This window comes from Podarcis cretensis (assembly GCF_951804945.1).
Source record: "Podarcis cretensis genome assembly, chromosome: 6".
NCBI classification, from domain to species: Eukaryota; Metazoa; Chordata; class Lepidosauria; order Squamata; family Lacertidae; genus Podarcis; species Podarcis cretensis.
The window spans coordinates 78,666,614-78,684,846 of record NC_137175.1 but is presented as its reverse complement, the minus strand read 5'-3'; the positions used below and the strand labels follow the sequence as shown (position 1 = coordinate 78,684,846).

General features: G+C 42.0%; 2 protein-coding genes across 5 annotated transcripts in view; both read left to right on the top strand.

The window, feature by feature from the left end:
* VCAM1 (vascular cell adhesion molecule 1) overlaps positions 1-14,766 on the top strand; it is a 113,997-nt gene extending 99,231 nt beyond the window's left edge. Inside the window, exon 8 of the transcript XR_013840029.1 lies at positions 14,757-14,766. The gene's annotated coding sequence lies outside the window, so the exon portion shown is untranslated. The remainder of the gene's footprint in view (positions 1-14,756) is intronic.
* On the top strand, positions 15-17,321 carry SASS6 (SAS-6 centriolar assembly protein). Of its 4 annotated transcripts, none has more exons than XM_079981379.1 (17): positions 15-148; positions 2,570-2,630; positions 4,372-4,451; positions 4,844-4,948; positions 6,598-6,769; positions 7,510-7,587; positions 8,716-8,835; positions 8,917-9,108; positions 9,332-9,526; positions 10,352-10,441; positions 10,531-10,710; positions 11,213-11,294; positions 11,889-12,010; positions 12,332-12,457; positions 13,083-13,177; positions 15,410-15,504; positions 15,611-17,321. In XM_079981379.1, exons 1-17 carry the CDS (start codon positions 78-80, stop codon positions 15,697-15,699), a joined length of 1,953 nt encoding a protein of 650 aa, XP_079837505.1. In that variant the 5' UTR covers positions 15-77; the 3' UTR covers positions 15,700-17,321. The 4 variants fall into 4 exon arrangements, with proteins under 4 accessions (XP_079837505.1, XP_079837504.1, XP_079837503.1 ...); XM_079981378.1 differs by having other exon boundaries at positions 13,080-13,177; XM_079981377.1 differs by lacking the exon at positions 15-148 and adding an exon at positions 193-335.
* The last annotated feature ends 912 nt before the right edge of the window (positions 17,322-18,233 follow it).

Below are 18,233 nucleotides of genomic sequence, written 5' to 3'. Positions count from 1 at the left end.
CTCCGCTCGTCCCCGAGAGGCCTCCTTCCCTCTTTTCTCCGCCCCGCGGGAGGCCGGCGCCAAACTCAAAGCGCAAGATGGCGGCGGCCGAGAGCCTCTTCAGTCAGTTGGTGCCGGTGCAGGCCAAGTGCCAGGGCTGCGAGGAGAGGTGAGCGGCGAGGCGCGGCTTCCCCACAAAGGGAGACGTTTTCCGTGTCTCCCCTCACAATGGCCTACGGGGGGCTTTCTTCTCCCCACTCCCTCCATTGCTTGAAGGGCCGCCCTATCTCCGCCGCAGCAGGCGGGCGGTTGGCTCGTCCCCTGACGGGACCCGGGGAGACGGAGGGGCCCTTGAGGTGGGGTGTGTGTGTGGGGGGGGGGGAAACCGGCTGCTTGCCCCCCACTTCTCCAGCGCAAGACCCTCGGGCCCTTTTGAAACAGGAAAGCTGCGGGTTTCTATAGTTTGGCCGCTTTTGAGGGGGTTTATCAAGTTTTGGGGGGGGCTTTTTCAGAGACTGGTCGTAACACGAACTCTGGCGGGCTGGGAAGACGCGTGTCACGCTTTTCAAACAACCCCCTTTGCAGGTAAATGTCGTGCGTTGGGGGTGTTAAAGCGCTGCGAGGCTCGGGAGCAACGGACTCGGGAACCTGCGTGTGTTTGTGGTCCAAGCGAGTTCAGTGGGGAGGAGGAGCCAGGCGCCGCACCTGAGCCTTAGGGGTCTTTTGCCCGAGTTCATCCCCTTCCCAGCATATTGGCGCCATCATTTTGTGTGTGTTGTGCCGGATTTACGTATAAGCTAAACAAGCTATAGCTTAGGGCCCCACTCTCTTGGGGGTCCCCAAAAAATTAAAGGGGAAAAAACTTGGGTGTACATTTCCAGAATATAAGATAAATAAATAAAATCTACATATAGCAATAACAGTGTAGGCGCCTATGATGTAAGTAATGAACCCCGCCTGCTAGGCTGCTCCCTAAAATATCACTGGTTTGCTCATTTCTATATCAATTGCTTTGATGAAGTACATTTGTGCTGCAAATTGTCTATACAAATGGAACCTGTAACAATGCTGTAGTGTGGAGTGCTTGTGTTCAGGATTCTAGTCAGCCTTGTCATTTTCCAGGATACGGTGCATTGCTGTCAACTTTCAGATTTGAAAATAAGGGATCAGCAGCCTCGAAAATAAGGGATCGAAAATTATCTTTCCCGGGGACAGTCAGGATATCTAACAATCCTGGATAGCAGCGGGAAGCAGCAGGAAATGGTGCTGGAATAAGGGAATTTCCCGGAGAAAAAAAAGGGAAGGTTGACAGCTATGATACAGTGGTACCTTGGTTCAAGAACAGCTTAGTTTATGAACAACTTGGATTAAGAACACTGTAGACCCGGAAGTAGGTGTTTTGGTTTGTTAACTTTGCCTTGGAAGCAGAACATGTTCCGCTTTCTGCTGAGTGTGTTCCATTTGTAAATTGAGCCCCCACAACTATGGGAAAGCACACCTTGGTTTAAGAATGCTTTGGTTTAAGAACAGACTTCCGGAACGGATTAAGTTAGTAAACCAAGGTACCACTCCTCACCATCACTGCTGCCCCAACAGTTGCTCGGCATCTTGTGCTCACTGATCATGCACAATCTGCACTGGGCTGTTTTGAGTTGTTCCCACCACCGCATCCCCATTGGAAATGATAATATAAGGTAAAAGGTAAAGGTACCCCTGCCCGTACGGGCCAGTCTTGACAGACTCTGGGGTTGTGCGCCCATCTCACTTAAGAGGCCAGGGGCCAGCGCTGTCCGGAGACACTTCCGGGTCACGTGGCCAGCGTGACATCACTGCTCTGGCGAGCCAGAGCCGCACACGGAAACGCCGTTTACCTTCCCGCTGGTAAGCGGTCCCTATTTATCTACTTGCACCCGGAGGTGCTTTCGAACTGCTAGGTTGGCAGGCGCTGGGACCGAGCAGTGGGAGCGCACCCCGCCGCAGGGATTCGAACCGCCGACCTTTCGATCGGCAAGTCCTAGGCGCTGAGGCTTTAACCCACAGCGCCACCTGCGTCCCAATGATAATATAGCCTGCTGATAACTTGTACTCTTTTGGCTTCATAAGGATCCACACTCAATGAGTGGGCTTGTTGTAATTAACTAAACAATGGGTGGTATGAAACTAAGGTTCACTTAGAGTAAACCCATTGAAATTAACAAACATGACTGTAAAGTCCATTAATGTCAATGTGTCTATTGTAAGTAAAACTTGGTTGCATACCACTCCATATTAGTGGATTGGTTTTAGGATTAGTGATCTGTGTATGAATGAATGGTTTAGATAGCAATTTTAAAGCAAGTGGCATGTATGGAGACATTACGTTAAGAAAAGTATCTGTTACACAAGTTCACTTTTGTATTGTTGAGAAAACTTCCTAGCTGAATATAAATATAATTAAATAATTCAATGATTAAGGCTTCATTGCTGTTTTGTAGCTTATTTTAGCACTTAATCTAATTTTTCCTGTGAAAATCTTGATCAGAGCTGAAGTACAAAATATTTCATTTAGTAAAATGAAGAATAAAGATGGAGTCACATGTCTGTTTTGCAGGCGAATAAACGTTCGTGTGAATATTGAGCTGCAATCAACAACAAATCCCATTCATAGAAAGGTTTGTATTTTGCTTGTCATGTGTTGGTTTTGCTATCCTTTAGTTGCTTCTTCATATGATCATGTTTACTAACACAAAGTAGGCTCATCGATAAAACAGCTAGCACCAAACACATTTGATTCCATGAACAGCCTTGTAAGAAGAATTCTGGGATTATTAGTCTTTCCCCCCCAAACACACACTGTGTTTCCTGAGACATTTCTTAAGTATAAACAATGCCCTAAAGGCTGGGGTATGGACAATTGAGAGGGATGGTGTAGTCCAACAGTATATGGATGTCCACAAGTCCCCATCCTTCTTGTAGGAACTGCTGTACAGTTTCTTGTGGAACGTTATGAATAAGCATTGTCTTTGGGGTTAATATTTCTATGTTATGGTGCTGTGATGTCATCTGTTGTATAGATGCATTCAACAGTTACAAAATGCATGGGTAGGCTGTTGCTGACCTGGTTTGCATGTAACACTAAGGCATAGTTTGTTTGAATGTCCGAGCCTAGCAGAGTACCCATGGTTTGTTTTCTACTTTGTTACTACTTTGAGCTTGTTTGCATGTAATGCTAAGCTGAACAATGGTTTAGGATGAACAAGCAGACTGCTGGAGATTGGATTGTGCGCACTTTGTTCCTCCTGCTGTCCTCTTCCTTCTGTCAGTTAAGCCATGGTTTTGCTTAGCATGTAATCTAAACTCAGCCTTGTTATTTGTCTTTCTTAAGACAAATTGAGTGGTAACCCAGGTTTGTTATTAGGTTTGCAGCTCATCTTGTGACAGCCAAGAAAAAGGCCTTTTTGTTGTGGTACCCTGCCAGTGAAACAGTCTCCCTTGAGAGAAGGCAAACACCTACTCTTGGTTAGAAGTGGTTGCTAAAAACATACTACTACTTCAGGTTTTTGCTAACCATTAATATCACCATATTGATTTTATCTTAACTTTTTTGCTCCTGAATTTATTGTTTTTATTGTATTTTTAGTGTTTGATTGTGAACCACCTTGAGATTTTTTTCTTAATCAAAGGGGATATGGAAATATTTAAATACCGTATTTTTCGCTCTATAGGACGCACTTTTTCCCCTCCAAAAATGAAGGGGAAATATGTGTGCGTCCTATGGAGCGAATGCAGGCTCCCTGGCTTCAGCAATAGCAACGCGAAGCCTCTGAATCCTGCGCTCTGGAGGCTTCGCGTTGCTTTCGCTGAAGCCAGGGGAGTCTGGTCTTTGAGGCTGGCGGTGGGGGAAAGCAGTGCTTCCCCCCACCGCCAGCCCCACAGGCTCGGTTGAAAAGCCCGCAGGAGCCGTGCGCTCTTTAAAGGGTGCACGGCTCCTGAGGGCTTTTGCGGGAGGTGGGGGAATTCCCCCACCTCCCGCACAAGCTGCACGCTCTTTAAAGGCTGCGCAGCTTCTGCGGGCTTTTCTGCCAGGTGGGGGAATTCCCCCACCTCCTAGAAAAGCCCGCAGGAGCCGCACAGCCTTTAAAGAGCGCGCCGCTCTTGGGGGCTTTTCCCCAAGGAGGGAGAAGGGACTGACTGGCCGAGTCAGTCCTTCTCCCTCCTGTGGGCTTTTGTGTGAGATGGGGGAATTCCCCCACCACCTGCAAAAGCACGCAAAAGCCGTGTGCTCTTTAAAGGCTGCACGGCTTCTGCAGGCTTTTCTACGAGGTGGGGGAACCTAGTAAAGCCCGCAGGAGCCGCGCAGCCTTTAAAGAATTGTGAAGCTGTAATAAATTTCTCCAAACTATTTTCTTCTAGGATTTAGTTGTTCGTCTAACTGAGGATTCTGACCCCTTCTTTCTATACAATCTTGTTATTTCTGAGGAAGATTTTCAAAGGTAAGTTACCAAGTTCTGATTAGAAAATACTTAGATAAAAGCTTGGGAAGCTGCGTTTTAGCTAATGATTATTATGCACATTGTTCCTATGTACCTAATGACTTGCATATCTCAGAAGGAAAAAGGAGATTCCAACTAAACATCAAGAATAACTTTCTGACACTAAGAGCTGTTTGACAGTGGAACAGACTCCCACAAGACCTGTTGGACTCTCCTTCCTTGGGAGGTTTTTAAGCAGAGGTTGGATGGTCATCTGCCATGTATGATCTAATTAAGATTCCTGTATTGCACCAGATGACCCTCAAGGTCCATTCCAACTCTACAATTCTATGATTTTAGTAACAAATAGTCTATAGGAATACATATTTATTATACTTTTTCTTTTTGCATAGTTTAAAACTCCAGCAGAGTCTTCTGGTAGATTTTTCTGCTTTTCCTCAGCGATTTATAGACCTCCTTCAACATTGTATCCAAGAACAAAATAAAGACATCCCAAGGTTAGTAACGCTTAAGCAGTAGTCTATGTTTTCTTTAAAACAAGTAATACAAACAACAAAAGTAGGATTCAAGGAGACTGATTGTGTCTAAAGCACTTACCTATTTTATTAACACCATTTGAAATCTCACGTTCGGTAACAACAAAAATGGGCAATGCAAAACCTATGGGCAGGATTCAGCTAATGGAAGCCTGCACAGGTGGGCTTACCCACTCTCCTGTCCCCATGCCCTCTCCCAAATTGACATGGGGAGGGGGCAGAAGATCTGCTAGAACAGTGAGCTGGAGAAGGAGAGAGCTGACTGTTCCATTGTTCCGAGCACAATTCTAAGTGTTGGTGCTGACCTTTAAAGCCCTAAACGGCCTCGGCCCAGTATACTTGAAGGAGCGTCGCCACCTCCATTGTTCTGCCCAGACACTGAGGTTCAGCACCGAGGGCCTTCTGGTGGTTCCCTCACTGCGAGAAGCGAAGTTACAGGGAACCAGACAGAGGGCCTTCTCAGTAGTGGCGCCCGTCCTGTGGAACGCCCTCCCATCAGATGCCAAAGAAATAAACAACTATATGACATTTTGATATGGGACGTGGGTGGCACTGTGGTCTAAACCACTGAGCCTAGGGCTTGCTGATCGGAAGGTCGGCGTTTCGAATCCCCGCAACGGGGTGAGCTCCCGCTGTTCGGTCCCAGCTCCTGCCCACCTAGCAGTTTGAAAGCACGTCAAGTGCAAGTAGATAAATAGGTACCGCTACGGCGGGAAGGTAAATGGCTTTCTGTGTGCTACTCTGGTTTGCTAGATGTGGCTTAGTCATGCTGGCCACATGATCCAGAAAAACTGTCTGCGGACAAACGCCGGCTCCTTCGGCCTGTAAAGCAAGATGAGCACCACAACCCCAGAGTTGTCCATGACTGGACTTAACGGTCAGGGGTCCCTTTACCTTATGACATTTAGAAGTCATCTGAATGCAACCATGTTTAGGGAAGTTTTTAATGACTGATGTTTTAATGTATTTCTAATCTTTTGCTGGAAGCCGCCCAGAGTTGCTGGGGAAACCCAGCCAAAAGGGTGAGGTAGAAATAAATTATTATTATTATTAGGCAAGGAGAAATGTTTGTGCTGCCAGAGCAACCTGCTTAACTCTGTGTTGCATTATTCCATATAAATCTATCAATTATATTTTACTTTGACTTGCCTCTAGGAGTGCTAGTTAGGGTTGTTGACACCCTTTAAGTGGAGAACACATACCTCTTGCTGCAATAGAGTTAGAGGCCAAGTACAAACTCTGCCCAGTCCATCTAATACTCTGTTATAGTGCAATGTGCCTCCCCCCCCCTGCCCCCAGCTGCTTCCTTGTTCCATTTCCTTTGCCTTTTCATGAGCTACTTCCAAAAGATTGTTGCTGGCTTTTTAAATAAGGCTTGCAGACTGCTTAGGAAAAGGTTGTTGCACCTGCATTGATCCACACTGCTACCAGTGGGCAGAGGAAGTAGCCAGTATTTGTAATGATTGGTGGATTAACACACTGATGGGGTGACAGTGGAATTGGAAGAGTTATTTCCTTTGTACCAGTCTACCCTTCCATAAGGATGTGTGTGTCATGTGCTGAGAGACCCAGCTAACAAGTCATTTTTAAAGTGTTCTTAATCTTTTTAGGTTTTTGCTGCACCTGGTTTCATCAGGCCCTAATTTAGATCACACTCCTGCTTTTTTAAATGTGGTCGAGACAAACCCATTTAAACACCTCACACACTTATCACTGAAATTCCTACCCGGAAATGATGCAGAAATCAAGAAGTTTCTGGCAACATGTTTGAAATGTGTTAAGGTAAAGCTAAAATTTCAGTTGTATGTTTTGAGTTACATTTTGTCCTGCTGTGTGGTCTGGCATACTCTGCTTTTCTTTTCGTGACAGTGGTGTAACAAGGCCGCCTTGATAGACGTTTTCTATATTTTACAATTGAAAGTTCACATATCACATTAAACCAAAGTGGAAATAATGTATGGTTTAATGTGAAATTGCAGGTGCTCCTGCTGCACTGCCAGGAACAAGTTACGTTCTGGCTTATCGTCATCTGGACTTGGGTTGTAGTTTGTTTCTCTCCAGCCAAACTATGAACTGAATCCAAGGTTTGTTCTTGGTTTACCACTCATGATTTGTTTGAGGGAAAGAAGCCTCAGGCCTGTGTTTGTTTCCTTGCAGCGCAGTGTAATCAAAGCGAAACACTTGTGAATTCAGCAGTGTGCACCAACATGCTGTTCATTCACATTAAACCATACTTCATTTTAACTATGGTTTAATGTGATAGGCAAATGAGGCCAGTGCATCTTTCAGAATTAGGCCTATGGAAAGGCACCTAATAGTTAAGTAGCCCAACTCCTGTAACAGGAGTGAGTTTGTATCTGATGTGCTGAATAGCAGTGCAGTCATACACATTTTACTCAGAAGTAATATCCCTGTGTCCAGTAGGACTTGATTCCAATTGAGAATGTTTAGGATTGTAGGTTTAATGATTTCAAGAACTGGAAAGGGTTGCATTGACCGACAAAGCTGTCAACTGTACCTAGGAAGAAAAATTGCTGCTGGAACAGAAACTTAGAAAAACAGATGAGGACCTTACAAGACAGCTGAACTATGCCCAGCAGGTAAGAGCAGAATTCCACTGTGGGTCAATTGGTAGAAAATTAATGTTTAAAAAACCCACCATGTGTTGGGTTGTATACAATGTTATCTGTGTGAGAGCAAAACTTCCACTGTTGTAAGCACTGGGGCATCACCTTCCTCTAGTTGAGATTCCTGCTTTGGACTATGAGCTGCTGCAATTCTCTGATTCTTTACCCTCCCCCCTGCATGTCCTTAAAATGACAACCCCTCTGGAACAGATTTTTGGAGTACATTGGGGGGCTGCAGAGAGAATAGGAACCCATTGCACAAATCAAAGTCTGCTTGAGCAGTGCTTGACTCCTTTTATTATTTAATTACTGTATTGTGTTTACTTAATGACCTTTTTGTACCTGACCCTTTAGAGAAAGAAAGTCTGGCAGATCCTTACCCCAAGGGGCACTCAAATCAAAGTCAGACATAGCAAAACAACAGAGGGAAGGGGGAAATGGAGGTGTGGGCAGGGCAGGGAAAGAACATGCACTAAGGTGTCAGGGCTAAGAGAATGAGCCCAAAGGCTCCCCATGAAAGGTGTGTTTTGAAGGGTGGGATTAAAAGAAAATGAAGATGATTGTCTCTATTTTATTGAATTCATTGTATAAATACTGTGTCTAAATTTAGGATCTGTGATATGCCTTCTTGCTGAGAATTCAGTACAGGAGGAGAGGAAATGATTTAAGAATAGCTGCATTAGATGGCTGAAGCAAAATCGACAGAGTTCTCTGGCTCCTTGAAGTGTAACAAACTTATTGCAGCTTGTGCTAACATAGGCAAAAGCCTGTTTCATCAGATGCATGGGAGGTTAAGGGTAGGCTTAGCTGTAAAAGCTCATATTTCACTTAGGTTTTAGTGTTTAAGGTGCTATAGGTTTCTGTAAAAACAGAAGAATTATGTGTGTCTATATAAGGATGTAAAGTGCAAAGCAGTCACGTTTTTTTCTGGGATAGCTGTGATGTGGGAAATGTTCTGTAGGTTAGTCTTTGCAGTGGGATGTGTTTGTAATAGGATAACCTGCCTGTAACCATTTTATAAAGCACTGGCATAGTATTGATTAAAACCCCTCAATTACATGCAAGTTGGCCATCTTGCTATTTTTATTTTCTCATATTTAGAGCTTGTCAGAAAAGAGCAGGGAATTGGACAAGTTGAGAAATGAATTGGCATCCAAAACAGCATCTCTAACCAACAAATATACCCAGGAACTGACAAGTGAGAAGGAGAAAGCTCTGCAGGTATGTAAAGAGAAGCCTATATACATCTAGCAGAATCCTTATGCCTTTAGTAGTTGCTCAAGTAATTGCTTTTCTTTGCAGGCACAAGCACAATATCAACAACAGAATGAGCAACAGAAAAGGGATCTGGAAAGCTTGCATCAGAAAACAGTGCAGCAGCTGCAGAATAGATTGAAGGAATTGGAAAATGTCAACAAGGAGCTAATGGAAAGGAGATACAAAGGCGATTCGACAGTCAGAGAACTTAAAGCGAAATTGTCTGGCATAGAAGATGTAAGTAATATTCACCTATTAAGATCTACGTTGGGAGACAATTTGATAGTTTCCAGTCACCCATACAAATATACTAAATAGTGCCAGTTATGTATTGAAAACAAGTTTTTTGTTTTGTTTTTATAGAATATGCTTAACTTCTGTCAAGCATGAAACAAAGCATGAATTTTTGCCAGCAACATTTTTATTTAAATGCTTGTAAAATATTTCTTCAACCACATAGGAATGCCAGAGAGCAAACCAGGAAGTTCTGTCTCTACGTCGAGAGAATGCTACCCTAGATGCTGAATGCCATGAAAAGGAAAAACTAGTAAATCAGCTGCAGACTCGAGTTGCTGTTTCAGAACAGGAGGTCAAAAGCAAGGAGGATCTGGTTACTAGGGCAAAAGAAGTATCGGATGCAACACATGAGCAAAAGGTTCTTAATTTTACTTTCTAGAATACAGCCGTACTTTAACTCATGGAGAATTGAATGCTGAAATGAAAGAACATGAGCTACAATCCAAAAAGCTGCTTATCGGTGCACAGCAGGGGTTCCTCATGCCCTATCCACTTTACTTCCTATTTGATACAACATAAGTGTTGTGCTCCTCAATATGCCCTTGAAATTCCTTTTAAGTTTTAAAAATAGTGTGCTGTGTGACATGGGACATTCCCATTAGAAAAACAAATCCAAAAGCTGCTGGGCACACACACAGATAGTTATGTAGTTCTCTGAATTATGGCTATATTTAGAAAGTGTAGGCAATACTACAATGTATTGACTTTTTAAAAAGTTACCGTATTTTTCGCTCTATAAGATGCACCAGACCACAAGACGCACCTAGTTTTTGGAGGAGGAAAACAAGGAAAAAAAATATTCCGAATCTCAGAAGCCAGAACAGCAAGAGGGATCGCTGCGCAGTGAAAGCAGCAGTTCCTCTTGCTGTTCTGACTTCTGTGATAGCTGCACAGACTGCATTCGCTCCATAAGACGCACACACATTTCCCCTTACTTTTTAGGAGGGAAAAAGTGAGTCTTATAGAGCAAAAAATACGGTATATATTTCACCACGCTGTAGTAACTATAGTAATATAAATAAGCATTTTTGGATGTGATGGGCTTTTCAGAAATTGCTAGCATTTTACATTACAGAATAGGAATTTCAGAACTAGTGTTCTTGCTACTTTATGCAACTGATCCATGTGAATATTTCTTGGGAAAACGAAACCTCCCTAATACTATTATATTCTCTTTTAAAAGGTAAAGCTGGAAAAAAATATAGAAAAGAAACAAATTCAAATAGGAAATCTGGAAACAACACTAAAGTCACTATCATCTGAACTCCTTAAGGTTTGTTCAAAACACGTTATTGTCCTTCTTGATGATGATTATTTGACTTCATGTTTTTCTTGATTTAAAATTCTGCGGTTGTTTATTAGGCCAATGAGATAATAAAGAAATTGCAAGGCGATGTAAAAACTCTAATGAGCAAACTGAAGCTGAAAAATACAGTAACAATTCAGCAAGAAAAACTCTTGGCTGAAAAAGAAGAAAAACTGCAGAAAGAACAGAAGGATCTACAGGAAGCAGAAAGTTCTCTCCGAGCAAAAGAGCAAGAGGTAACTTGAGGGTCAGGTTTCTATCCAGTAAGTGTTTTGTTTTTTTTTTTTTTAAAAAGATGCTTAACTTTAAACTCATGCTATGTCAGTTCATTCTAGGTCTCTGCCTTGAATCATAATCCCTGTACAGCCCTGTTTCCGTATGGTATTATGTTTTATTTGTTGTAATACACTTTGCTTTTAAAGTAAGTTTTGGCATTGCCAATTAAACTGCTATGGACTGATAGTGTTAAAACATAGGTAGGCAAACTAAGGCCCGGGGGTCGGATCTGGCCCAATCGCCTTCTAAATCCGGCCTGCGGATGGTGCAGGAATCAGCATGTTTTTACATGAGTAGAATGTGTCCTTTTATTTAAAATGCATCTCTGGGATATTTGTGGGGCATAGGAATTCGTTCATTCCCCCCCCCCCAAATATAGTCCAGCCCCCCACAAGGTCTGAGGGACAGTGGACTGGCCCCCTGCTGAAAAAGTTTGCTGACCCCTGTGTTAAAACATTTCAGGTGTGCAAGTTGCAGGAACAATTGGAAGCAACAGTACAGAAGCTGGAGGAAAGCAAGCATCTTCTCAAAACCAATGAAAACGGTGTGTGCATATGAGATTCACTAATATCTAATCCTATCAACTTTTCAGAGCCTAACAACTGAAGCTGGTTTGAGACGTAATCTCACTTTCGTGGATCTACAAATCCTATGTTCTTATATATGTAGCAGTTGATCAGCTTTCTGTTAAGGAAGTGCAAGCATGTACATATTATTGTGCAAAGACTAAGAATTCTGTTTGGTAGCTGGAACCTAAAGAAGAATTTCTGGGGCTGCCATATTTATTCCTCCCCTTTTGTTTCCTTCTCTCTTCTGCAACTTCACTATGTAATTTAAATTTTTAATAAATAATTCCTGAATGTAATTTCTCCACTTCCCATCTATTGTGTAAGGCTGTCACAGAGTACTGACTAGGTTTCTCAATCTCTAATTTAATATATGACAAAACTGAGGCTGCGGTCCTACACCCAACCATGTTGAACTTGATGGACTGACTTCAGTGTAGACATTCATAGGATAGCACTGTGAATTATTTATGTATGGCTGTCCTGCAGTATACTGAGCTATGGTTTAGATTTAAAACTGCAGATAAATGCCCTGAAAAGTGAAATACTTGGTGCACATTTTTTCTTTGTAGTCATCACATGGCTAAACAAGCAGCTGAATGAAATTCAGATGACGAGGAAGCAAGAAGTGTCAGGAACATCTACTAGTCCTAGTGGGACCATTCCAAGAACTGGCATTTCACCTCACAGTATGGTAATAGTAATGTCCTTAAGAATTTTTGTATGGTCCTTCTGGTCCTTTCCTTCTCCTATAGTGTTAATTTCTCCACATACTGGGAGAGAAGGAAGTGCTTATACCTAATATCCACTACCATTAAGATACAAATAGAGGAATTTGTTTTCAAATGGAAAGAGTACAGTACAAATTATAAAGTACTATATAAATTATTAGTATAGTTTAATTTTGGATGTGTTTGCTTTTAAATACAAAAAAGGGGAAAGGTATGAAAGGAGCTTTGTAACTAATAGTGTGCTGTTGTTGCTCTGGCTTTACAATTTAAATTTTCTTTTGCAGGTTGACAGCAGAATTCCATTTTTGAACTCAGGACTAGGCTATCCCATCTCTCCTTTGCTGCCTTTTCAAGGTTTCCCAGATACAGTGGCTGTCAAAAGCATCAACCAGCAAACTTCAGGACAAAAGGCAGGCACCCAAATATATAATTTTATATTCTATTGCATCTTTCCAAGCTAGCATTATAAGCTGCTGCACACCCAGAATACAGGCTTTAAGAATATGTGTAACAAGGACTGAGCTTCAAGTTCTCATATGGAGAAACTGCTACCTGTGGCAGCAGAACTAAAAGAAATATTTTTTAATGAACAAAAAAATTACCCTGTCATTGTTTTGGCAAACCTCATCCCTCAGGAACAACTCTTTCCCCTCTTAAGTTGTTGAAATCTCTTAGCCTCTCCTTTTTGCAGGTACCGCGCGCCGGACAGCTCTCCAAGCTTCAGCGAAAGCCTGTATTCGCCCCATAGGACACACACAGATTTCCCCTTCATTTTTGGAGGGGGAAAAGTGCGTCCTATAGGGCGAAAATTACGGTATATAAAGTGAAATTAATTTTCACAACTGCCCTCCTTTATAATTTCAACAAAATACTGAGAGTGTGGAAGCCTAAGGTATGCCTTAGCGGCTTAAATTAAGTTTTAGTGTTGTGCGTATGAACCAGATTTTAGGATAACTCTTCTTGGCATTCTTTAATGTATAATTAAAGCCTAGACATAGAAATGTGAGTGTGTGAAAAATTTTCTGTCTCCAGCAGGTTCAGTTCAATGTGCAGCCTCAAGAGATTAACAGGTGTTCGGATTCGCAGCCAGGAATTCCTCTGATGACAAATCACCCAACAAATAAAGAGAAGTGAGTGCTTGTGCTTTTAGTTGAGGAGTGGTCCATCGGTGGCCCTGGCCTAATTATGGGTGGAGGTTGCCAGAAGAAAGGAAAGGGGTGCCAAAATGGATGGCACAAAGTCCTTTGGCAAGAGTGATTGTCCCTCTGCTGGCAGTCTGCAGGATGTGGGCAGAGAAAAGGAGTGGCAAGGAAGGAAGGAAAGCAGGATTCTACATCCTGAATGTGTCTCCCATATTATCCCTGAAGGAATGTGGCCTTTGACTGAAAAAGGATCCTCAGACATGTTTTAGATGACCGATCGTAAAAAAAATGAAAGTATTCTCCTACCCACACCCCAAGAGTAACAGCAGCAGTATTATTTTTTAATTTTGAGTGGGAGGAATGTGCCCTTGAGATAAATCTCTTGGGATTTTATACACAGGTATGCCTGATCTTTTTCATCAGATTCCTTTTCACAGAGAAGCTATTCACTATGACTGAACCCATTTATGATAACTATCAAAATACCATCCGTGACAGAGACTAAAGGGCAACATGGCGATGCATTGGTCTGTTTTCCTCCGGCCACACTGGGCATATCAAAAGTGGCGGGATCCAGCAAGTGAATGTGATGTTCATAGAAGATGCAAAAGTATTTTGTGATGCTACTTGAATCCAAAGTATAGGTGAAACTGTGTACATGCAGTCATTTTGATATGCATACTTTTTAATTATCAGCTGAATGAGATGAATCCCTTGCGGAATTCAATCTGACTTCCCTTAAACATGTATAGCTGCTTTATGCTGAATTAATACTGGGTTACATGGATCATTGATCTACTTACTATGTCTGGCACTGGCTCTCCATCAGATGCCTTTCCTATCAGCTGCTACCTGATCTCTTTAAGTGGAAATACCAAGGAACTGAACCAGGGCTTTTCTGCATGGAACGCATATGCTCTAGCAGTGAGCAACATGACTCTTCCCAGCTGTAGCCCCTCCCTGACAATGGGCTTGATCTGAATAGAACCCAAAAGCTGCTGCCAGACCTTGAACACTATTACATGAGCACTGTTCCACAGCATTTGATATTTACATACATTCATTCGAAATAAGATGGGTTTATGAAGCAATTCTATTTCCTCCCACCACGCTGATGAAGAATTATATGAAACAGTAGTCAATATCCGTAAGCACTGTTCAGTGTTGGACATATATTTGCTGAATACACAAAGCTTCACAGCTTATCTTTCATCGTACAAAGTCTGGTACCTCACTTCATTTAAAGATTTTCAGAGACTTTGAGACTCAAGATTTCATTTTTTGTACTTGTTATGGTTTGAAGGAATTCTATAAAGATTGGGACGCGGGTGGCACTGTGGGTTAAACCACAGAGCCTAGGACTTGCTGATCAGGTCGGCGGTTCGAATCCGCTCGACTGGGTGAGCTCCCGTTGCTCGGTCCCTGCTCCTGCCAGCGTAGCAGTTCGAAAGCACAAAGTGCAAGTAGATAAATAGGTAGCACTCCAGCGGGAAGGTATACGGTGTTTCTGTGTGCTGCTCTGGTTCGCCAGAAGCGGCTTAGTCATGCTGGCCACATGACCCAGAAGCTGTCTGCGGACAAACGCTGGCTCCCTCGACCAATAAAGCGAGATGAGCGCCGCAACCCCAGAGTCGGTCATGACTGGACCTAATGGTCAGGGGTCCCTTGTTTATTGCGTATATGTATGGTCATCATGTTACTTAGACATTGCAGACCTTGGACGCTGGCTAGGGAGACCCAGGTTCAAATCTCCACTCGGCTCGGCCAAGCTTACTGGGTGACCTTGGGATAGTCAGTCTCTCACCGCCTAATCTACCTCACTGGGCTGTTATGTTACGATAGATAAAACATAGAAGAGCCATGTACCTTATCTTTAGTTCCTTGGTGGAAAGGCAAGATACAAATAATACTACTTTGACTAAGGCAGTCCAGAACAGGCTACATGTCTGAGTGTTCCTGAAGAAATGTCTAACTTGTGGCCCTCAATATGTTGTTGGGACTCCCATCAGCACCAGCCAGCAGGTTGGACTACAACTCTGACCGTCCCCAACACCATCTGGAGAGCTTTGACTTCTTCTAAAGAAAGCAGTATTTTAGGAGACCATAAAATGTATTATTTGAAGATCTTATGAAACCCCAGCTTAGTGAGCTTATGAATATGCTTTGAGTGTGGCAAACTGAAACGGCTTCTTCTTACTAAGTATCTTTCTTCTGATTTAGTGGGGAAAACATGGGATTGGAAGCAAAATATTTGAAGAAAAGAGAAGACAGCATTCCTTTACGAAGGCTCAGCCAAAACACCTCTCACAACACAGGTGGGCAAGCATGCATGTGCATTAAACTTAAAATGTGAGAAGTTGCTCTAAAACTTTTTGAAATCTTCTGAAGCTGTTCATTTAAGATTCTTTTCCCCATTATTAGGACACCCGAAGTCAACTGCCTTGATAAAAACACAAGTACCAGCCAAATCTGCAGCACCTTCCAGACCCTCTGCTTACTTCCCTGGATAGTGGACAACGCATTTGCCATGGTAAAATGTTTATCAGCAGTTGCAATTCTTTTTATGATTATCTCCCCTGTAAAGTGTTAACATAAACTCATTTAGTAAGCAATGAAATATCTGAGAGATAACAAGAGCTAGTTTTTTGGTCTGCTTACATTGTAATGTGAATTACAGAAATTTCCTAACAAGACTTCCAACATTGTAAGGACCCAAATGAGTGATAGAGCAATTTTGTATCAATTATCATCAAAGTGTACTGACGGGAAGAAAGGTTTGCAATTTCTCTCCCAGGCTGAATTCTCTGTGCTACATGTTTCTTCTTGGATATGGACCTCAGAGGTAAAAACTCATCTTTGAAGCCTTGGAGCCTTTTCTTTATTTTAAAGCTTGTCAAAGTTACTATGCACTTCAGCTGTGACTCTTCAGGTCATCGCTACCAGCTCCTAGTTACATTTAAATTAAAATTTTACCAAGGATGAGCTCATCCATTCATTCTTTGCAACACTTCAGAGGCTTTGGGAAGTGCAAAAATGTCCTACTTACCATGTCAAACTAAATTACCTTAATATTGTCTGTCTGTGGCTTATTTGGCCAGATGGTGGCACTCTTTATAAACGTTTTGAACCTTTCCTAACTTTACAGGGAGAAAAGTAAATACGCTCCTCCAGGTTTATTTTGCAATCTTACAAATTTATTTTTCATTGCTCCTAAATATAAGTAATTTGGTAGTGTTCCACTAATTTCAGTGGGACATGGAGCAGTGCAAAAATCCACCAAGATTCCTAATAGTAAGCAAGTGTGTCTAGTTCTTACCAGGGTTCAGGAGGCATTTACTTGACATGGTTGACTATCAAATGCAGCAGTCTAAATTAGATTTGCCAGGTGAGTTCAGCCTTACAGCAAACTCTTATTTTCATTTAATTTTGAAATATATCAACTTTTTATATCTTAATGGTCTATAATATCAGAGTATCTTTAACATTCTAAGTGACTGTTCAACATTTGAATCACAACAAAGGATAATTTTGCTGCTTTTCAAATTATTTTAAACTTAAGATGTCAGTTTTTAAGTTGTACTTCAAAATGATTTTGAGGCCTTTACATTGCTACTGCAATCAGTAAGATATATAAGCACTATTCTGATTCTCCCAAAAGCTATGGAATTTCAGAATACTTGATGTCCAGTGCAAGACCTATTAATCTCAGTGGGTTGTGATTACACTTCTCTATTCTAAATAGCAGCAGTGTAAGATTTTTGCGAAGCATGTTTTTTTTTTATCAGTCTCACTGATTTATATTGGGAACTCTACATGTGTGATTTCAAAATTGAAGTGTCATTTCTTTAGCTGTTAGCAGTCATGATATTCAAGTCTCTTAAAGGTGGTTAGTATAGTAGGTTGTTACCCACTTATGAGTGGCTTGCTTTTTTAGCACATGGGCTTTTTGTATATTGTTACAGGTGTGTAAATACAAATTATTTGAACATGTATGGCAGAATCATTCCTTGCAGTGTAAAATTTGTACATTTGTCTTTTAATCAGAATGCATGTTCACATGTATCTAAATGCTCGATTCAGTAAATTTTCAAATAAAATGAAACAAATATTGCTGGTGGAATTAATCTATAAATTTTGACTCTTAAGATGCAAACATTTAATTTTGTCAACTGACAAAAGCTAAGGGTTGCATGGTATTAAGGCTACAATCCTACAAAGGCTTACATGGGTCTGACTTCTCAACAAATATGACACAGGATTGTGAATGCTCTTAAAAGAGACTGTTGCAGAAAGTCAGCTTCTGCCCATGTTACATCTATTCCATGCTATAGAAGATGGCTCACCAACCTTTTTTGGACTAGTGGGCACATTTTCAACTTTGAGAGTGCTGGGGCTGCCATGGGGTGGGGACATGGCAAAACACAATATGAAAGAGCTACTTCTAGCAACTTTGTTACCCTGGGAAGACAGCTATATCCTGTTGGTCCTGATTGTGGGAGATCAGTACAACACTGATTTTTACCTTCATGCATTGTGACCTGTTGCTAATAGCAACAGCATGCATTCCTCAGTACCAGGAAAAATATACAAGGTAGGCATAACACACTCATTCTCACTTCACAGAAATTGCTTCATAGGTACCTGCACATTTTGCCCCATAGCTTGCTTTCTGAATGAAACAGGAGATAACCCCAGTCCAGTAGGCAAGATTTGCCTAGCCTTCACTTGAAGGACACCAGGATTTTTAGATCTTACATCAGTGCATTTGATTTGTGCCCTACTCCTTGTATTCCAGAACAGAAATTTTGCAGTTTTTCTGCCAGTAGAGAAAGCATGTCTTTTCTCAGATGTTATAGGGCAAGGTAGCAGCACTGTCTATTTTTAAGCTTAAACGCCTTATTGAGTCAGATCACTGTTCCATCACCAAGAGTTTGAGATAGCTTTTTCCAGCTCTACTGGAAACACCAGGGATTGCCAGGCTGACGAGCCTTTCCCCTAAATCACCTCCTTAAGCCTTGTCCACCTCCATAATTCTACCCATTCA